The sequence below is a fragment of the Asparagus officinalis genome, chromosome 10 (assembly GCF_001876935.1).
Source record: "Asparagus officinalis chromosome 10, Aspof.V1, whole genome shotgun sequence".
In the NCBI taxonomy this organism is placed as follows: Eukaryota; Viridiplantae; Streptophyta; class Magnoliopsida; order Asparagales; family Asparagaceae; genus Asparagus; species Asparagus officinalis.
The window spans coordinates 60,600,244-60,623,175 of record NC_033803.1 but is presented as its reverse complement, the minus strand read 5'-3'; the positions used below and the strand labels follow the sequence as shown (position 1 = coordinate 60,623,175).

Below are 22,932 nucleotides of genomic sequence, written 5' to 3'. Positions count from 1 at the left end.
AGCATGTTTGTGATTTACACTATGTGTGTGTACATGTGTATGTGATGAAGAAGCTTGATGGGATGCACAATCATGTGTAGGCTTGTCAATTTTTGGTGCATTATGACAAAATTGAGCTAAATGGCCTTTAAGACCGCAAATAGAACATTTGTGAATTTTGTCATACATATGTGCATAGTGAATAGGTTTCTTGGAAGAATTAACATTAACCTTTGCACATAAGTCCATAAGCTTTTTATTATTAGCAATACAAGTATTTAGTGTTGAATCTAAGGTAGATATTCTTTTTTTTATTTGATTCAACTCATCATTGTGCATACAAGCATTGCTATTAGAAGTAGGATAAACAAGATTACTCATCATAGATTTTAACTTATCTACTTCTAACATAGCATCACGTTTTTCATGAAGCAAACTAGCATTTTCAATTTTCAAATTTTCATTGCATTCTTTAAGAATTTTATTTTCATTTGTAATAAAATTAAACTTAATAGCTAGTGTTTCATGAGTGGATTTTAAATTAACATACTTACTCTTTACATTAATATAGCAATTGTGTAATTTTTCAAATTCAAGAGCAAGTTCATCAAAAGTAAGAATATCATCGTTATCGCATACCTCACTAGGGTTACTACCTAGTGGTGTTGTACATGGGGATGAGGCTTCCTTAGAGCTCAAAGCGGGATTTTCCAACGCTTGTTGAATAGCCTCCAATTTTCCTTCATGTGCTTCAATAAGTTTCCATAAAGCATAAGCACTATCAAAATTAGCAAGTTTGTTAGAAAACGATGAGTGAAAAGCGCTAATCAAAAATCCTAGCAAAAGCTTGTTCATGTTAAACAATCTTTTATCATTATCACACCACTTGGATTTTTCCAAGATGGGAATAACATAACCATCCTCAATAATTTCCCACAAATCAAATTGATTAGATTGAACAAAAAGTTTGAATCTAATGCGCCATTGAGCGTAGGGGAAAATATCCAAACGAGGAGCAAAAAAAGAAGGATCCGAACTCAGTTGAGTTTCCCACTATTTATAGGGGATTAAGGGTGGTAACTACCCCCTTAATCCGCTCCTAAGTGGGGCGGAAATCCCTCAAATCGTGGGGAAAAACAGTTCCTGGAACTGTTCAGTTCGTGTTTGAACGAGTCAAACGCCTAAATTGGCGTTCTGGACCTTAACTCTGCGTCTTAGAGATGAGACGCAGAGTTGGGCGCTCCCTGGGAGTTGAAACGCACAGGCCGCTTGCGTTTCGGACCTTAACTCTGCGTCGTGGAGATGAGACACATGTTAGACCCTAGAGGGGGGTGATTAGGGTCTTATGCTAATCTAATCCGATTTAATAGCTAATTAAAATTATATAGATCAATATGTTCTTGCAAGAGATAGATATGAACAATAAGAACAATAAGAATAATAAGAGTAATAAGAGTATGCACAAATAAAATGTGAGACAAGCAAAACACAAACACACGATATGTTTACGAGGTTCGGTCCCCACGACCTACGTCCCCGCTCCTCACCTCGAGGAGATATCCACTATCACAATCCGGTTTGGAAGCCGGAACTTCTACACACTCGGTTTACAAGTTCACCGAAAACTCTCACACTACACAATCACTCAACAATCACACTTTACACACTAAGTGTAGGAATCTAGCCCGTGTCCTCCTCCTCAAGTGCTCGATTACAACCTCTCCCTAGGTTCGTCAATCGACGCCACTCCTATTGGATTTGACCCCGTCTCTCTCTCCTCACACTTCTCCCGGTGTACAAGTGTATTACAAGTGATTCTCACAAATAAAGGTTAAATACAATGATTTGTTCTCAAATAACAAGTGAGAATACAATGAAGCTCACACTCACTCACAATGAAGCTCACACTCACTAAATCCCACACCACAACCCACAATATAATATGAGAATATAAAGCTCAATAAGTGTGTGTGATAATAGTGAATCAAACTCAATAAATAACTTAATGAATATAGCTAATCAAATTGAAAGTGAAATAATAAGCTATATAGGAAAGAGTTTAGAAAACTTCTCAATGAACAAGAAGAGCTGAAGAAATAATGATTCCAATAGGATTTGAAAGCTTCTTCTTGTTGTAGAATAACTTCTCTTGAAAACAGATTGATGAAACAACTCTTAAACAGCTCTTAAATGCAAACAGTAAACTTGGATTTCTTGATTGATGGAGAAGAAGAGCAGCAATAGGGTATATATAGCACCCAAAAAAACAGCTAGAAATAGGTGAAAGATCAAAAAGCCCATTTGAAAAACTAGCCGTTAGGCTCAGTTTGTCAGCTCTTCGGTCGACCGGTACGGTCGACCGATTAGTTCAAAAAATCTGAGAAAACATGTTTTGAAGCTGGCGGTCGGCCGACGCAAATTTCGGTCGACCGAATGGAAATTTCGGTCGACCGACGTAAATTCCGGTCGACCAGAAAAACACTAGAAAGTTTCTCAAAAACCAGATAGCCGTCGGTCGACCGTATCGGTCGACCGAAATCTGACATGGGCAGAAAACAGGTTTTGGGCAGTTTTTGGAAATTCGTTAAAAATATCAATTCATATCCAAAAATAATGAAACTTTGGGAAAAGTTTATAAATGATGAAATGAACATGTTTGAAAAGGAATTTTTGGAAAAACAAATTTCGTTTGTGAAAACTACCTGTTTTTGAAAAATGCTTAGAAAACCTGTATTTTTATGAAAGTGAAATTTGAAATAGGACTTGTAAATATTCATATATGTATTGTGCATAAATTATATGTATATAGCAAAGCGTGAGAGAGCTGTAAACAAGAGATAAAGATATTTTAACAATGTTTTAAGAAAAATCATCTATATGATATAAAACGTCAAAAATCGTGTTAAGTGTATATATATTGAGCTTAGATATCATCATACCATATATGTAAGTAAACTAAACAAGTACCTAGGTAAATCCACGCAGATGAACTTGAATCTTTAACGCTGTGTTGAAATACCTGAAAAGAGAACATAAACACAAAACACTGGAAAAACTTATTAGTAATAAATTGTTTGTCAAATCATCATCAAAACTATAGGGTCAACATTTTGTTCTACAGAGTTTGATCAGTTCTGCAAGAATGAAGGTATTGTGCGTCATCGTACAGTTCGGGATACATCACAGCAAAATGGAGTTGCAGAAATGATGAACAGAACACTTTTAGAGAGCTCGGTGCATGCTCTCTAATGCCGGTTTGTCAAAAGACTTTTGGGCCGAGGCAGTCAATACAGCTTGCTATTTAATAAACAGATCTTCTACAGCAATTAATTTCAAGACTCCAGAAGAGATATGGTCTGGTGTCCCTGCTAATTACTCTCATTTAAGAGTATTTGGTTGCTCTGTTTATTTTTATGTTAATGATGGTAAGCTTGAACCCAGAGCAAAGAAAGCTATCTTTTTAGGATATGCTACTGGGGTGAAGGAATATAGATTATGGTATTCTGATCTTAAGTCACCTAAGTTTATTATTAGTAGGGATGTTACTTTTGATGAAAAATCCATGCTTCACCCGAAAAAGAAGTTTGTTATTGATACTACAGGCACTGAAAAGGAGTCTAGCAAACAGGTGGAGCTAGAGAGCTCAACTTCAAAGAGAGTGCTTGAGAGCGCTCATGTTGAACCAGTTGATATCGAGGAAGGTTCAACTTCAGATGCTGATACACCGCAAGAGCAACAGTATAATATTACCATCGGGAGAACAAAACGGCAGATCCGATCGTCTTAACGCTATACAGACATGCTTGCTTATGCTTTGAGTGTAGCAGAATTGATTGAGGTTCCAGAGCCTTCTAGCTATACAGACATGCTTGCTTATGCTTTGAGTGTAGCAGAATTGATTGAGGTTCCAGAGCCTTCTACATACAAGGAGGCTATTAGTGGCTTATGCTTTGAGTGTAGCAGAATTGATTGAGGTTCCAGAGCCTTCTACATACAAGGAGGCTATTAGTGGTAATGATGCTGCAAATTAGACTGTTGCAATGACTGAAGAGATAGAGTCTCTTCACAAGAACCAGACATAGGAGCTAGTGAAGCTACCAAGGAGACAGAAGATCGTTGACTGTAAATGGGTCTTCAAGAAGAAAGAAGGAGCTCCAGATACAGATTCTGTAACAAGGCACGCTTGGTAGCTAAAGGCTACAGTCAGATCGAAGGTGTGGACTTCAATGAAGTATTCTCTTAAGTTATAAAACACATCTCAATTCGCGTGTTGCTTGCCATGGTTGCTCATTTTAATTTGGAGCTTGAGCAACTTGATGTGAAGACAGCTTTTCTACATGTCGAGCTCTAAGAGCAGGTCTTTATGTATCAACCAGAGGGGTTCATTGTTAAAGATAAAGAAGATCATGTGTGCAGGTTAAAGAAATCTTTTTATGAGTTGAAACAGTCTCCGAGACATTGATATTTGAGATTTGATACTTTCATGATTGAGCATGGTTACTCTAGGAGTAAATATGATAGTTGTGTTTATCATAAAAAGCTCAATGATGGTTCTTTTGTATATTTGCTTTTGTATGTTGATGACATGTTAATTGCAGCTAAGGATATGTCAGAAATCAACGAGTTAAAATCTCAACTCAAACATGAGTTTGAGATGAAGGACTTGGGAGCAGCAAAGAAGATTTTAGGGATGAAGATCCACAGGAACAGACGAGAAGGAAGTTTATTCCTATCTCAGGAGAAATACATCAAGAAGGTGTTGGAGAGATTTGGCATGCTTGATGCCAAGCCTATGAAGACTCCGCTTGCCGCTCATTTTTGTCTTTCAGCAGATTTGTCACCACAGACTGAGGAGGAGGAGCAGTACATGTCTTGTGTTCCTTATGCGAGTACAGTCGGAAGCATTATGTATGTGATGGTTTACACCCGTCCAGATATTTCACATGCAGTCAGTGTTGTGAGTCGGTACATGGATAAGCCTGGAAAGATCCATTGGCAGGCTGTGAAATGGATACTTAGATATTTGAGAGGATCTGCTAATATTGGTTTGTATTTTGGCAGGAACACAGACTCAGATTGCAGAATACTTGGCTATTCTGTTTCAAATTATGCGGGTGATTTGGATAAGAGACGATCCCTGACAGGTTATATATTCACTCTTTCAGGTAGTGTCATTAGTTGGAAGGCGACTCTACAGTCGACAGTTGCTTTGTCTACCACAGAGGCAGAGTATATGACAGTGACAGAAGCAGTGAAAGAAGCTATTTGGTTGAGAGGTTTCGTTAAAGATCTCGGCTTACACCAAGGTGTTACTGAAGAAAATCAGAAAATAAAAGTTTTATTATGAATTTCTGTATGTTTACAAGCTATTCTATATCACATATATATACACCTTTTTGTTACAGAAAATCAGGAAAGAATCTGCAACAAATCTCCTAAACTTTAGGACCCGGTAATCACCCCTGATTTCCCTTTCTAAAAATATCCCTAAAAATCCTCCTATAATAATTCATCCGAGATTTTCTACACTCCCCCTCAAGCTGGTGAATATAAGTCCACCATTCCCAGCTTGCTAATGTTCTCATGAAACATATTATTACATAACCCTTTTGTCATCACATCTGCTAGCTGATGTCCTGTAGGGACATATGGCGTACAAATCAAGCCACTATCTAACTTCTCTTTAATAAAATGTCGGTCTATCTCGATGTGCTTCGTTCGGTCATGCTGCACAGGATTATGAGCAATGCTTATAGCTGACTTATTATCATAATATAGTCTCATAGGTCTGCTCCATTGAATCTTCAGATCTTCAAGAATAATCTTGACCCACATTAGTTCACACACTCCTGTTGCCATAGCTCTGAACTCAGCTTCTGCACTCGACCTTGCTACTACGCTCTGTTTCTTGCTTCTCCAAGAAATTAAGTTTCCTCCAAGGAATGTACAATAGCCAGAAGTTGATCGCCTATCAACCGATGATCCCGCAAAGTCAGCATCTGTGTATACTGCCAGGTCAATGTTTGATGCTTTCTTGAACAGAATTCCTTTGCCAGGATGTGCTTTTAAGTAATGAAGGACTCTATATGCAGCCTGTAGATGAACCTCTCTAGGATCATGCATAAACTGACTAATGACACTAATCGCATAGGCTATGTCTGGCCGAGTATGGGCAAGATAAATGAGTTTCCCAACAAGCCGTTGATACATCTCTCTATCTACTGTCTTATCTCCAGGAGCTTCATCTAGTCTGTGATTCTGTTCAATTGGAGTTCCAATCGGTTTGCTAGCCATCATTCCGGTATCTTTGAGTAGATCCGTAACATATTTTTGTTGAGAGATGAAAATTCCCTGTCTAGATCGAGCTACTTCGATCCCAAGGAAGTACTTTAATCTACCTAGATCTTTTATTTCAAATTCTTTGGCTAAGCACTCCTTCAAGACTTTCTTTTCTACCTCATCATTCCCTGTCACTATAATGTCGTCCACATACACGATTAATATTGTGACTCCCCCTGAGGCCGAATGCTTGATGAAGAGTGTATGATCTCCTTGACTTTGTTTGTATCCATTAGCCAGCATCACCTTAGCAAACCGTCCAAACCAAGCGCGAGGGGATTGTTTCAACCCATATAATGCCCTTTTTAATCGACAAACCTTGTGATCATCAGCTCCACTAAACCCTGGTGGAATACTCATATAAATCTCCTCTTCTAGCCTTCCATGAAGGAAGGCATTCTTCACATCATACTGCTGTAATTCCCAATCAAAGTTAACAGCTAAGGACAACAATATTCTCACCGTGTTCATCTTTGCTACTGGAGCAAAGGTTTCTTGGTAATCCACCCCATATGTTTGAGTATATCCCTTCGCAACCAGCCTTGCTTTATAGCGTTCTAAGGATCCATCCGCCTTAAATTTTACTGCAAACACCCACTTACAACCCACTGGCCTCTTACCTTTAGGTAAATCAACCAACTCCCAAGTTTCATTCTTTTGTAATGCATCCATTTCTGCCTCCATAGCAAGTCTCCATTCTTTCTTTGATAATGCTTCAGATAATGAGTTAGGAATAGGAATCGTGTTCAAGGTTGAGAGAAAACTTTGATGGCTTGGAGAGAATTTTTGAAAAGTTACAAAGTGAGATAGAGGATATAGTCTTTTAGTGCATTCTCGGGGTTGTTTTCTCAAGGCTATAGGCAAATCCAGGTCAAGGCTAGAGGATTCAAGATTAGGTGGATCGTAGTTGGAAAGAGAGTCTACCTGTGGTATAGTTAGATTCGGGTCACAGATTGTTACCTCATTTCCAGGACTCGGTTCAGTGAATTGTTCCTGCCTTGTAGTCATAATAGGATCTCTTTTCCTTGCATACACCTGATCAAACCGGAAATGATCAAAGATTTTCCCATCTACATCTTGGTTTTCTACTTGTGGTTGTTTAGACTGTAAGTTTGAAGGAGTTACTGACATTATAGGCTCTTTTTGTGATCTGTGTGATTCGGGTGAAGGTATTTCCAGTGATGGCAGACTTGACTCCTTATCTTCAAGTATTGGTAACTCCCCCTGAAGATAAGGAGTAAAGAAATATGGTTTATGTTCAACAAAAGTAACATCAGCCGAGACATAGAGCTTCTTAGTGGGAGGATGATAACACTTATAACCCTTTTGAGTGGATGAGTACCCTACGAAGACACACTTAATAGCTCTAGGATCTAGTTTCCCTCTGTTATGGCCATGAACATGAACAAAAGACGTGCACCCGAATATCCGAGGAGTAAGATTGAAGGACTTTCGAATGTCAGGATAGAATTGGGACAAGATTTCTAATGGACTTTTAAATCCTAAGACTCTAGACGGGATTCTGTTTATGACATAGGCTGAAGTGAGTACAGCTTCTCCCCAGAAAGATTTTGGTACATTCTGTTGGAATAATAAGGCTCTAGTGCACTCAAGAAGATGTCGGTTTTTTCTCTCTGCCACTCCATTTTGTTGTGGAGTGGTAATGCAAGATGATTCATGTATAATCCCTTCTTTTTGAAAATAGGGAGTCAAAAATTGGTTGAAATAATCACGGGCATTGTCTGAGCGAATATTCTTTATTTTTGTGCCAAACTGGTTTTGAATCATTGCATGAAAGTTGGGAAAAATATGGCTTACATCAGATTTGTTTTTGAGTAAATATATCCAGGAGACTCTTGTACAATCATCAATAAAACTCACAAACCACCTATACCCTGAGTTATTTGGTGTAGTGGATGGTCCCCAAATGTCACTATGAACCAAAAAGAAGGGAAATGAAGATCTGTTATTACTGATTGGAAAGGGTACACGAGTGTGTTTTGCATACTCACAAATATCACAATGAAAAGATTGAACATCTAAACCCTTGAACAAGGTAGGAAACATTATTTTCAATGCAGAAAAAGACACATGACCTAGACGCCTATGATGTAACCAAATAACATCTTTATTGGAAGAAGAAAACAAGGAAAATAACGCTGGTTTATTCAATTCCGGTTGACTTGATGTATTCAAGTAATAGAGTCCGTTATGCTCCTTAGCAAGTCCAATCCTCGTCCCCAACTCCTGGTCCTGAAATTCACAATAAGAAGCATTGAATATAACACAACCAGTCAGATCTTGAGTAAGTTTTTGTATGGAAACCAAATTTGTTGAAAGTTGGGGAACATGGAGAACATTTTTAAGTACTATTTCTGGTGTGATTTGAACATTTCCTACTCCTGCTACTGTGATTGTAGAACCATCAGCAACAACAATTTTACGGTTGCTTGGACAAGGTGTATAGGTCTTAAACGAGCTAGAGTTATGGGTCATGTGGTCAGTGGCACCAGAATCAAGGATCCAGGCATTCTTAAACTCATTACCTAAAGCATTCAATCCAAGAGAGATTAGAGTCTCACCTGAAAGTGTTAATGAACACATACCCTGAGTTGATGTCTGAGGGCTGGATTTTGGTGCTGGTTTTTTCACTGTTCCTAACAAGCCTTTAAGTTTCTCAATTTCATCCATACTGAATCCTCCAAAGACTTGGGTTGAATCTTGAATGGAGACATGAGCTTGTCGATGGCCTGGCGCTGATTGTCCTCCTCTCTGACCCCATTCATGACTGTTTGTGGAGGGTTTCCCATGTAATTTCCAGCATCGTTCCTTCGTATGTCTTGGTTTCTTACAGTACGTGCACCACATCTCATCACGATCCTTGTGAGTATTTGATCTGCTAGATCTGTCAGCAGCAGTTCTATCAAGTGTTAGCCCTTGTGACTTAGAGCTTAAAAGGGCAGAATTTTCTGTTGAAGGTGAATCCAGCATGATGCCTCGGCGACTCTCCTCCGCACGGACCAAGGATATTGCTTCAGTGAGGGATGGTACTTCTGATCTGCCTAAAATTTGAATGCGCACAAGATCAAATTCAGAATTTAAGCCAGCCAAAAAATCATATACCCGGTCTCGTTCTATGAATTTTTTGATTGCTACTGCACACTTGCTACAGTTTAGATCAATTGTCCTGTAATAGTCCAGTTCTTGCCACTGATTTTGTAGAAAATTGGCATACTCTGTCACAGTTTTCGATCCTTGTTTTGCACCCGTTGTCGTGGTCTTGATATCATATATGAGAGCCGCATCATTGACCTTTGAATATGTTTGGTAGAGAGCATCCCAGATCGTCTTTGCTGTTGGCAAAAACATGCATGTATCACTAATCTCTGGAGTCATAGAATTCCACAACCAAGACATAATCATTGAATCTTTTTCTTCCCATGCTTCTGCACCCGTAGCTCCTTCTTTCGGTCCCTCCTCCAATAAATGGCCTAACTTTCCTTTTCCCTTCAAAAAAGTTCGAACCAATTGAGACCACTTCAAATAATTTTTTCCATTTAATCTGTACGCTGCCTGAATATTCTGAAGTTCTGTTGTGCTCCTTGCAGTCTGTTCCTCTGCAACTATTGAAGGTGATTGAGCTGAAGATGTGGTGTCCGTCATGATTGAATATGATCAGACAATAGCAACGAATAATAAGATTACGAAGAAGATCAACAATGAAGCCAGAAAGAAAATAATAAACCAGCGATTAAGGTTGAAATCAAGGATGAAGGCAAAAGATAAACCAGCAATTAAGGCTGGAATTAGAAATTGAATCGTAGGAGAAAAAATTCAGAGGAGGTGGAGTGGCGGCAATTGACGGAAAAGGGGGTTGCTGTATGAAGCCCTAATTTTTCCAGAAATCCCAACCTTACGGCTCTGATACCATGAAGAAAATCAGAAAATAAAAGTTTTATTATGAATTTCTGTATGTTTACAAGCTATTCTATATCACATATATATACACCTTTTTGTTACAGAAAATCAGGAAAGAATCTGCAACAAATCTCCTAAACTTTAGGACCCGGTAATCACCCCTGATTTCCCTTTCTAAAAATATCCCTAAAAATCCTCCTATAATAATTCATCCGAGATTTTCTACAGTTACTATGATATTTTGTGATAGCCAGAATGCTATACATTTGACGAAGCATCAGATGTATCATGAAAGAACCAAACATATAGATGTCAGATATCATTTCATCAGAGAAATTAAAGTCATCAGGATTGAGAAGATTGGTACTGTAGATAATCCAGCAGATATGATGACGAAGCCCGTACCTTCGCGCAAGTTCGAGCATTATCTCGAATTGCTTGGAGTTCGACAAAGCGGAGGTTAAGCCCGTAAGAGGCTTTTGGCGAGACAACAAGAGTAAAGAGAAGATCTTTATTTTCAAAGTCAATGTGGAGATTTGTGAGAAACGTGACTTTGAAAATGTCTTCATCTGCCTAATTTGGGATTGCTTTTCAAAATTAATAGTACATTTGTCAAAGTCTCACCAACCCCTTTTGTATATTTTATTATTTTCTTATGACTATATAAGGGGGATGAGGGGAGAGGGTTTAATGCATCAGTCAGAGAAAAAGTAAATAGAGAGAGAAGAGAGTGAGATAGAAAGTTTTTGTCCCTTTCTTTGTGAGAGTCTCTGGTTAGAGAAGAAAGTTTTTGTCCCTTTCTTTGTGAGAGTCTCTGGTTAGAGAGTGGTCTCCTCTTTTGTATTCTTCTTTTTTGGTGATTAGTGAATTTCTCTGCTGTTCTCGCCCGTGGACGTAGGTCATACTGACCGAACCACGTTAAATCCTGGTGTGTTGTTTTCTATTTGTCCACTCTTGTATAGACATCTTCTGTGTCTGTGAAGCCCCTCCGCTGCAACAGTGCCCCACTATTATCAATCTGTTGTAGATAGAGAAAGCAGGACCTGCATAATTGGTGCAACTGATGAATTTCAATTCAGACAGACTGATTGCATATGGTGGAGAAAAAGGCTAGGAGTTTTGTATGATGAAGTTTAGTAAAACCAAATCTGAATAAATGGATAGAGTTTTATTCACATGGTATTTTATAGTTTTCAGATAATAAGTAAATACTATACTTCTTGCAACCAACATAATTGCTACACTCTTGGGTTCTCAGTTCATTTCATACTATTATATTGCATGTGCAATACACATGCATGTCATTCCCAAGTACCATTTATGTAGTGGGTTCATGCTAGCAGTGCAAGACACCTTGGGCTACTTGCACTATAACAGTTTAAATATTTTCAAGGTTATATCAGCGCAAATGTTTCTTCGTCTGTTCATGTTGCCATAGCATACCATTCCAGCTGATATTTTTGAAGTTGCTCTCTCATTAACCTGTCCTGTTAATAACAGTATATCGCTAATACTTCACAGGGCACATACCAAGTAGCTAAATGGAATGGAACGAAAGTCTCAGTGAAAATACTTGGCAAGGAAAGCTATTCAGATCCAGATAGCGTGTAAGAGAAAGTTCCCTTTTTTATCTGCATAAATGTAAAGGTGAACCAGTTATGAAAATTTATTTCTTGTTTGGCTCATTATTTAATGATATCCATCTGAAATGGTGACAATCTATTTGTCTAGCTTAAGGTGTTATCTTATGAGATGAAGCTAAGTCCTATTGATTGACATATTGATTATGTCCTTGTGCACTATGTAAGTGTTAAGAGTATAAAATTGTAACCCTCACCACAACTTTAGAGTTTTGGCTTAGTGGAAGGGCCCTTTGACATGGCATCATAACAACCTTGGTCCGAATCTTACTAGGGATGAATTTAAAAGAAGATTTAAAAAAAATTGCTTTGCTGTATGAATCTAATTTTCAGCCCATGAAAGGGCCCTCAAACTTGCGAGGGCATTACTGTATAAAATTATAACTCTCACCACAACTTCAAGTTCTGGTGTAGGAAGGGTACTTTGACTGGAAGGATTGCACATTACGTATGAACTCCAAGTGCTTTGGGCTTTTCTTTCTTCATTTGTGTACACTAATTAAACTTCCAAATAGATCATAGCCTCCATGGGTTATGAGCTCATTTGATTGCAAGTTTATAACTTCCCGTTTAAATCATTTCTAAGCCCTTGAATCTGAATACCTGAGATACAATATCTTTTCTGTCTACTATAACTCTTTTACCTACTGAAATATGTTTCCTCTTTCCTATTTTTCACAGAAATTCTTTCAAGAATGAGTTGACTCTACTAGAAAAGGCGCGACATCCCAATGTCGTGCAGTTTGTAGGAGCTGTTACCCAAAATATACCGATGATGATTGTTTCAGAGTATTCTATGAATGTAAGTTTTACATTTGCATTTCTAATTTGAATAGGGATTCATAGCAGTATAAATTATGCTCATTAGGCATCTGGAATGGTGGGACTTTCTTTTAGTCATTTCACCTTTCCATTTTCCTGTTTCATTTCTAATGACAATTTGCTTTGGGTTTTCATTTCTTATACATCATTATCGTTTTCGGGAAATTTGATCACTTTAATTAGCCCATTAGATAGTTTTACATGGAACTTTTATATAGATCATTACAATATGAGGTCAACATGCTCACTATATGCTTCTTTTGCAACTCAGGGCGATCTTGGGAACTATTTACAAAAGAAAGGACGTTTGAAGCCACATAAAGCTCTTAGATTTGCACTGGATATTGCCAGGCATGTATCGCACTATTTGAAACATGTTGTCTATATGGTTTAGTTCACATGAAGACCTATGGCTTCAACGTTGATTTTATTTAAAACGGATTATTTGGATAGATAAAGTTCCCTCCTGTTTTCCAGCATGAAGAGCCTCTTTTCGGCACAGTTTAAATTGTCTACTTTTCAGCTTTTCTTGTTGCATTGCTTATGAAATTACTTATTGTAATTATTTCAGTCATCAGCTGATTCATTAAGTTCCCATTTTGGTTTCATTTCAAGTCATGTTGTAAACTTACATATCATAGTTAACAGTGATATTGCAGAAAGATGTATGTTCGATCATTACTATGCATCTAATGTGCATCAGTCTTTGATTATAATTACATGATTACAATTATAATTTTGATAATTTGAATGTTTTTATGCAGAGGAGTAAATTACCTCCACCAGTGTAAACCTGACCCGATAATTCTTTGTGATCTAAAGCCAAAGTAAGATGGAAGAGTATTGAAGTTAGCCTTTTCATTTCATGAACTTCACAGTGAATTTTCTATGTACTTATTGAGTTTTAAACTTACTATTCGAACTTTTGGTAAGGTGCCAGAAATATATTGCTGGATAATAGTGGCCAGTTGAAGGTAGCAGGCTTTGGTTTGATCAAGCTGTCAAAATTATCCCATGATAAAGCAAAGTTAGCACATCACGCAAGCCAAATTAACACTTTGGGTAAGTCATTTGATTCTAGTCTATTGGCCTCTAGTTCCATTGTAGAGTGAACATTTTTTGTTCAGTTGACACTGCTTAGATTTTATTAGTCTTTGTAACTGATTACTCTTATGGTTTTATTCAAAATAAAATAATTCAAGCCAGGATTTCTGAAAGATTGAAATCATTTATCAGAACTGAAATGAAGACTGCATTTGATTTATTTAGGATTTCAGAAAAGATGAAAATGGCCATAGTGAGTAACATTTAGAATAGTGATGGTCTCCAATAGCTGGGCAGGGGACTTCAATTTGATTATTTACTTAAATTTGATTATTTAGGATTTCCATATGGAAAGTTTAGCCAGTCATCCTTCTGCTGTTAGATGTATGTATCTATTTTTGTTGTGGGCTATCAGGTCTGAAACCCGCAATCATATTAAATATTATAGTCTCCTTCATTTAATAAGATTGTTCCTGACTGAATATATGTTGATTATTTATCATGAAGTGAATTCCCGATATACGTTTTCATGCCTAAATTTCAGAATCCTCTTTTATATTTATTGGTAGGTTCATACATAGCACCTGAAGTTTACAGAGGTGAAATATTTGACAGAAGAGTTGATTCATTCTCATTTGGTCTTATTCTTTATGAGGTTTGCCACTGGAGCTCATCTTTTATCAAGTAGTTAGATTTCTTCTCTTCTGGAAATATTTTATAATCGATATGCATATCTATCTCATGCACTGAAGGCAAGCAGCAAATATATTTATACACAGCGTGGGACAAGTTTCCTTCTTTGCAGAACTGTAATAGTTGTGCTTCTTTTATAAAACCATTCTATTTTTGTTATTTTCATCATGAGAACATATTGCCAATCATGGTACTTTAGTGACTGCTTCTGCTTCTGATATTATTCTTATAATCTTAATTCTTCTTTTCATTCTCTGAAGTACTGCCTTGATAGCTTAATTTAATTCTCAAGATCAAGCGTAGGTTACTTTCGATGGTTATTCCATTGTGCTCTTTGTTTTTAAATTTTATTTTTTTAATATTTATATTTTTTATTTTTTAAGTTTTTTATTTTCTATTTTTTTGGTGCGGAACTGGATACAACTGCCTATAGCAATCTTAGCCATAGTTATCAGACGAGACACAGAAGTAGGATATAGTACATGAGAGTACAGCCCTTGAGATATAGGAGAAACAAGATTTTATGTCTGTACATATATGTATGTATGTCTAGTGTGATCTTTTATTTCTTCTTCAATGAACAATTATTTTTACGCAATTTTCTTCTATATAGGATCAGTTTAATTCAACTTTCTTTTAGTTTACTTAGTACATAATATATGTTCTTTTAGAAGTTTTACCATGTAAAACAAACTAATTATGCCAAAGTATATTGGAAGAAAAATATATTCATTTATTCATTTCTCAATAAATTTTAAAACAAAGATTTTGCTAACATGTTACAATGTAGTTAGAGTATCATTCTGAGGTGGGTACCATTCTGCGGTGGGTTTTACCAGTTGCAAATAATAAGGGAAACGTATCATTATAGTATTCCTTAAGTGTCAAAAATGATGTCTTTAGTTTCCCTAAACAATACAGCGTCATTCACTAAAAACTTTTTTTTTCTGACATGAGTGTCCGTCCATATATAATAAGTGACGGGTATCTTTTTCTCAAGAGACTTTCCTCTTGGCATAGGTCAATTCACATGCCATAGCAAGCAGTTTACAACTCAAGCTTCTTCCACAAGATCTTTTGATTCTGTGACCATGCCCTCTCTCGCTTATGGTTCTCTTTGTTCTGAGCTTTAGTGCCGATAGTGCATTATCAGGGAAAGGCTTAGATAACAGTTCTTGAGCATAGCTGCATAAAATATGCACATGCAATTTAAGTGGATGGCTGTTGTTCTTTTAGGAGTTAGCTTGCACAAGGCTATTCGGAACTTGTTTGTACCACATAATAATTGTAGGTTGAAGATAACTTGCAGTTTAGTTGGGTCCCGTGCAGGAAGTTGTGATGCAGAGGTCATTGGACCTAGACCAACATTGTATCCTGTTAATAATTATGTTAGGTTGATGATGTGAATTGTTAACCCACAGTGCAACAGTTAATAAGCAGTTGGTTGACTGGTAAAGTGGTTATTTATGTGATAGCATACTAATCTAGGTATTAACAGTTCAGAGTTCAAAACCTGTTACTGTTTGGTCTGATTTATTGTACCTTTCTGAGCACGGTTTAAAAGTTTGAAGCTGTTCAACAAGGGTCAAAGTCCCAGGAGGAGTGTAGTTTGATGTTATGCATTAATAATGTTCAATCCTATAATTAACCTTTTAGGCAAAAGTTGTTTTTGACAATCCCCGGTTTGGTGGCTATTTGTCACCTCTGGCTATTCAAAATGCATGCAGCTACTTGGCTAGGAATGTGACTGCAGGGAGGGTAATCCCCCTTTGTACTACACCAGAGAGACAAGCAGTGTCGTGCACAAATAATAATATATTACTTTTTTTTTCTTGAGAAAAGACGGTGGATACAAATATACCCCCACCCCATTTTTTCATTAATAAGTATTTACCGAAACATTTCCGAAAGCTAACAAAAGTTTGCTGAAGTATACTAAAAGAAAACAAAAGTATGAGAAAGAGGAATACTAAAAGCTCTATCCAGAAAAAGAAAGGGCATAATACATAAAGCTGATTGTCTCAAAAGAAAGTCCCAAATCAAGAACTGATGCTCTTTCATGTCTATCATACTCCACTCCCTGCTCAACGCAAGAAACACCATCACTCTCACTCTGCACCTATGTGCGAAAAATCTGTTCCGCTCGATCCTTATCCCTTCCTGAAAGAAGAGATGACCAATGAGAATGCTATTAATCATGCCTTGATGATATGTGTAAACATAATGGCATCGAATATTATTAAATATTATATTATTATGCTTCCTCCAAATTTCCCAAATGATTGCAGCCCCACTGAAATCCCAGAGTATTTCTATACGATTTCCGATGCTTTGTCTTCCCCACACACTCCACATTTGCTGCATGGAGGATGGTGGTGTGCGAACCTTAAAAAGTATAAAAAATATTCACAGAATATTGACATTCAAAGAAGAGGTGATTGATTATCTTTGCTTCGCTGTTCCACAAAACATGCATGCTCAGGCCTTGCCACTTACGGTAACAATGACATTTTTTACTATTAACCAGATAAAAGCCTTCACCTTAAGAGGGGCTTTAATGCTTCCAATGATCTTAGCAAAGGGACACCTTTTGCCTCCATCATCGAGAAACTTGTAAGTACCTCTAACCTCGAACATTACAACTACAAGCACGTAAACCGTAATCATGTCTCAAGTCATCCCAACGGTATTAGATAATCATACAAGAGAAATCAAAGACGAAGTCCGGTATTTAAAACAAATCGTACATAGTTGATAGGCTCCCACAATAATGGACAAGTATAAAAGAAATTTGCACAGGGACTCCCTAAGGGCACAGAAGTTCAGGGGTAATAATTGGCACAGCCTCATAACACAGGGGATGTATGTGCAATTAGCCCTTTTTGTTATGAAACCTAGATGGCTAGCAGTTTTGTGTATTTCCTACCAAACATCAAATGGAGATGCATGTTCCAGTTTTACTTTTTCAAATCTCATTGACCGGGCAATACCTTTTATTGTTAATCAGATGAATGAAGGTGCAGCACCCTTTCACTTGAAGGGCCCAGAAGCGGCTCTGAAAATGATTTGCTTGGAGAAAATGAGGCCTCCATTGAAGTACAAATCCAAAAATTATCCTGTTGAACTTAAGGAGTAAGTTGTTTAACTTTTTAATGTTTATTGTTTAACCTTTTAATGTTTATTTTTGTACATTTCATGTTTATTGTGAATTATGATTCAATATAACTGAAATTGCACTGCTCTTTCTTGTAATAAGTTTCATGTACGTTTGATTTCAATAAGATTTGTTTCTTCTTTAGTATCCATCTCATTTCAATGTTAAATGTTTTTGCTTCATAGACAAGCTGGTACTTGTGATGTGCACTTATTTTTTATCCTGTTCCTTCTTCAAAGCATATATTTAGCGTTGCCACTAGATAAATAAACATCTCAACAACATACTTCCTTTTGATGTTAATTTGATGTCCATGCAGGTTGATTGAAGAGTGCTGGGACCCAGATCCTGTAGTCAGACCAACATTTACAGAGATAATTATCCGACTGGAGAAATTATACGCCACTTGTGCAAAACATGGGCGGTGGAAGGATAACTTTAAGATTCGTTGGTATGTTTCTCATTCATCTGTAGAAAAAAAATTCTTTGTTTTAATTTTGAAATCTTCTGTTTATCAAAATAGTATGCTATAAACCGTGATTAATAATTTCTAGAGAACCCGCTGATTATGGTAAAATTGTGTGATTTATAGCATTTCCACACAATGTTTAGGAGAATTTTTCTTAACCTATTTTTATTATCACTTTCCTTCTATTAAGAGAGTGCGAAGTTCAATGACTAACAAATTCTAGAGAGCCTACTGCTAATGCTATAGTTGTATGATTGATAGCATTTGAGAAAAGCCACAATAATTGTAGTTTATCATTGACAAAATTTGAAGTTCTGTTTTTCAGGTTTCTGTCTTTTAGTAGATATTTATGTAAATTAAGATCTATTCAAATCAGAAGGCTCGTCTATGTGAGCACATTTTTGTTGCTTGATCATGATGCTTGTAAGCACTATTGGTCGTTGCAAGCAGGCCTATTTTCAGATGAGTTGTTTTAATATATAATATAATTAGCTTCAAAATTTGAGATAAAATTCAAAAAGAGTACCTTTTCAATTTACTTTTTAAGTTCTGATAATTTTTTTCTCTTTCTAGTATTAAAATAATTCCCATAATCACAGCAGATATGTATTAAACATTTTCAGCCCATCTTTAGAAACTCTCGTGTCTTGATTAGATATCTATTAAATATGGTTCTAACATCAGCATTTAGGAAAATTTTCAATTCTAGATTGGTTTCCTAAGTTCCAAGAACTTAAGATACTGCAACTTATGTTCACTGATTCCCGTATCCTTTTAGTATGACAAGCCAGAACATGTTTAAGCCGCAACATATGAGCGTATAGAAAACATTGGAATCTCAGGATGCAGAAACTATTAATTCAACATTTTAAACTAGCGCTGGTTTTCCTTTTTCCATCAAAAAAATTCTTGCGACCTACTTAAATCCTGGGCATATTATTTTTCAGAGTGGGATAGCTCAAATACATCGATGCCAAGATACATAGTTTTTCTGTTTTTGTACTTTCATTGTCTGTGAATGTCACTTTTGGAATTGCCAAATAGGACACCTATATAGTTCATATATTGATAATCTTCTAAATTTCTGTCAAAATAATCATGGATATACAACCTTTACGTTGCACTTCTGATCCCATTTCCTGCTCTCTTCCCTATTATGTTGCTCTTTGTGGTGTTAATAAAGGAATATATCTCCAATTCATTCAACCTTAAGCCAAGGCTTTAGTACCACAAATTATTAAAAAGATATACAACCTTTACTTTGCACTTCTGATCCCATTTCCTGCTCTCTTCCCTATTATGTTGCTCTTTGTGGTGTTAATAAAGGAATATATCTCCAATTCATTCAACCTTAAGCCAAGGCTTCTAGTACCACAAATTATTAAAAAAAAAATTCTATAACTTAAGTTGGCTGGTTAGATATATTTAGCGTAGTTATAGTTCAAACTATGATTCATGGCTAGCTGGTTCTTTACTTTAAATAAGAAGCTAGGATGCAATCTTAACTCATAAAATTGCTGAATACTTAAGCAGTAGCTCTTTTGAATTCTTGTCCCCAATCGAGCTTCTCATAAAATGATTCTGTAACAGGATATTTCTATAGGAAAACTTGATGCTACTCTACAAATTGGTAAACAGATATTGAGTTTTTCTTCTTCTATTTCGATTTTACGATCTAGTACTACAGTGACAAGAACTCCCAAAATTACTATCATTTATGTGCTCTATAATCTCTCCTTTTAGTAATTTATCCTAATACACTGTGGTTTCTTCCCATTTAACTAATATAATGTTCAGTTTTAGATATGTTACTCATGTTATGTTTTGATAATGTTCCTAACGTTGAAATACATGATTTTATCCTTGCAGGAAATGATGGAAGCATTTCAATTGTTTGCTTTTGAATGTTCCTCTGTATGTAAGAGAGATACCTCTCAACTATAACAAAGCTTATAATACAAAGTTATCCTTGGTAATTATCAACTGGAATGGTTCCTTTATGTATAAATGAATGAAAATATATATTGTTCGTTTCTTCTCTTTCTCGAAAATATAGAGTTGTTGCTTATGAGGCACTCTTAAGGATTTGAACTAATTTCATATTGGTCTTTATGAGAAAATACTAATATCTGATAGGAAAAATACACTGATATAAGAACCCTTTCATTCAAGTTATGAAACCGTAAAATTGAGAAACTAGCAAAATGGTAGCACAGGCAAGATAATGACTCTTTCCATTTGAAAATGAGCTCAAATATTATGTTTAATTTACATCCTGGAGACTTTTGACTCCCCCCCCCCCCCTTTTTTTTCGCCTTTTCAGAAGTAATAGGCGTTATTAACACAATTGTATATAAGTTAAGAGGCAAAAAGTTATGAACTGGTGCCAGGGTCTATTATATGGCTTGTATTTTTGTTCCTCTTTAATTCCTTCAGTTCTGTTAAAATGTGTGTCGTGATGGTCAATGTAACAATAGGGCTGAACACCTATAGTTTCAAATAGATCCTGCGATTTCCCCAGGAGAGTATATACTTTTGCATCGAGGGATCACTTGCAGGTGGATATTTTGGCAGAACACTCCCCCGCGCCAATCAATTGCATGCCAAGGGATCCATTTGACTGGTAAATTATTAACTCGCTCATCTCAGTTCAAGCTATTTGTTTTGCCTCATGTAATTTTCCAACTTGTGTTTTGATGGCTAATTTTCAGGTTCAAGAGCTCAACCTTGTCAAGAAAATGGCAACCCACTGGATTGGCGTCTGGTTGTCCAGTGTCTACGCCTGGAAGGATCACAAGTATGCTGGGTTGTCTAGCTTAATTTCATTTTTGTTTTGGACTAGTATTTATATTGTAGTGAAACATGCATTCATTTGCAAATTAATCGAGACATAATATAACATGTTTGGTGACGATGTTTATCTTTTATGGATCAAATTACTTTTCGATTTGTCGTGTAACCATATACCATATACGTCGTGTGTGATTTTGTATATATATTGTGCGGTTTTGAATGCATATCTTGTGGCATCATGCTTGTCTTGTATGAGGATAAAACCATAGATTGACAACCCCAGAAATATAACGTCAAAATGCTGACAAATTCCAAAAATTCTCGGGTTATTGGTTTTACTGGGAAGTTAGCAACCCGGGGTATTTTCTAATTATTTTGCTAGTTATCCAAGTTTATTAATTCCGATTAGTTAAAAAGAGAATTTTATAGAAGGACCAAACTTTTGCCGCCATCAGAGAACGAAGGGAACGAAGCCTGAGAACGAAGGGAGAACGAAGCTGCCGCCGCTTTTTGGAAAACGAAGACGCCGCCATCAGAGAACGAAGACGCCGCCATCAGAGAACGAAGGGAACGAAGCCTGAGCACGCACTGGAGATTCTTTCTTAAGCTACTTTCTTTTATTCAATTTTATTTTCAAAATCATCAAGCCGCCTCCACCAGGGAACGAAGGGAACGAAGCCTGAGAACGAAGGGAGAACGAAGCCGCCGCCGCTTTTTGGAAAACGAAGCCAGATCCAGTTCGTCTATATCGTCGTGGTTGCGGCCATCACTCTTTGGGAGCCGGCGCTCTTTGGAAGCATCTATCGTAGTCGCCGCCAACGACGACGAAACCCGTCCAACCTGCATATCTCCCGCATATCGCCCACCAACGCCATCGCCCACCCTCGCATCGCCGGGCGGTGTAATTTTTTTTATATACATGGCCACAGTTCAGGAGGAGGGCCACAGTTCGGAGGGTTAATCCTATCTTTTCCTCAGGCGACACAGAAGTTTTTTGTTCGCTGCCCTCTCAAGGGACTTGACGGATGCGCGGCAGGGGGCTCTGAGGGTAGGGGACTCACCCCTGGGTATTTGGTTGTTCACTTACGCAAACATCATCTCAATTCGGAGTCTAAGGTCGAGGAATGCAAGAGGCTTTTAGGCCGTGACATCTCCATTTTCAACGCTTTTGAGGCCACCCTACGTGCTATGGGGCAATGGATGTGTGGTACGTGCTTGAGGATCCGTGCTCTAAGTAAGCATTGTAAACATGGCATGGGACTGTCTGTTTCACCACCTTTAGAGGATGACGAGGGCAATGTAGGGTGTGTCATTGGGTATCACTCGGCCTTGCGCCCCTCCTATCCTCGAGTCTGTGTCACCTATCCCCTCCTTGGGTCCACAGCATTGTAAGCTCGATAGTAGTTCACTTGAAAGGGTGTTTAATTGGGGTTTTCGAACGGTTAAAAGTGTTCCCCCATCTTGTAGGTTGGCGTTCTCGGCTGCCCTCAAAGCCTCGTTCTTTGGGGTGTCCTCCAACCCGCGATCTTGTGACGCTTGGGTACGGCTTTTGATCTTGCCATGTTGCACTTTAAGGGTTATTAAAACCCATGATCGCAAGAGTTCAAGGTCAGGTAACAGAAAGGCTCTTCAACAACGGCATATCTTGGAGGCATTGTCCACCTGGGGTGAGGTTGGAGGCCCCCAAAAACTCCTTGACACCATGTTCAGAGAGCTCCCTTCTCCCCCCTCTGCCCGACTTGACGACCCTGGCGCTCGCCCAACTGCTAACAATGTTAAACAGTGTTTGAGGAAGATATCGGATGGGCACTATTCAGCGGCCGTGAAGGTCCTCACGTCCTCGGGAGTTGCACCAGACACGACAGTCCCTTGAGGACAAGCACCCTTCGGCGCCTCCTCCGGTGTTGCCAGCTTTTGGGTATGATCAAGAGCCGCTCTTAGTGGACTGCGGGGAGGTTCTCCATTGCATTCGGTCCTTCCCTAAGGGGACTTCTTGTGGCCGTGATGGCCTTCGAGTTCAGCACTTGTTAGATGCACTTTGTGGTCCGGAGTCCACTATTGCTAACGACCTTCTCGCGGCT

The 22,932-nt window shown here is 37.7% G+C and overlaps 1 protein-coding gene across 2 annotated transcripts in view; it reads left to right on the top strand.

The window, feature by feature from the left end:
* The window catches only part of LOC109825646 (serine/threonine-protein kinase STY17-like), a 30,992-nt gene extending 9,987 nt beyond the window's left edge, over positions 1–21,005 (top strand). The window contains exons 5-15 of one of the 2 annotated variants that reach the window (XR_002243050.1): positions 11,758–11,843; positions 12,558–12,678; positions 12,970–13,049; positions 13,463–13,525; positions 13,639–13,760; positions 14,312–14,397; positions 17,443–17,567; positions 17,909–18,040; positions 19,928–20,030; positions 20,536–20,681; positions 20,770–21,005. Coding sequence is in view for 1 of the 2 variants with exons in the window: in XM_020392511.1 (XP_020248100.1) it covers positions 11,758–11,843; positions 12,558–12,678; positions 12,970–13,049; positions 13,463–13,525; positions 13,639–13,760; positions 14,312–14,397; positions 17,443–17,567; positions 17,909–18,040; positions 19,928–19,934 (822 nt within the window). In the remaining variant the exon portion in view is untranslated. Of the gene's footprint in view, positions 1–11,757; positions 11,844–12,557; positions 12,679–12,969; positions 13,050–13,462; positions 13,526–13,638; positions 13,761–14,311; positions 14,398–17,442; positions 17,568–17,908; positions 18,041–19,927; positions 20,038–20,535; positions 20,682–20,769 lie in introns of those variants that run through there. The other variant, XM_020392511.1, reaches the window with a different exon arrangement.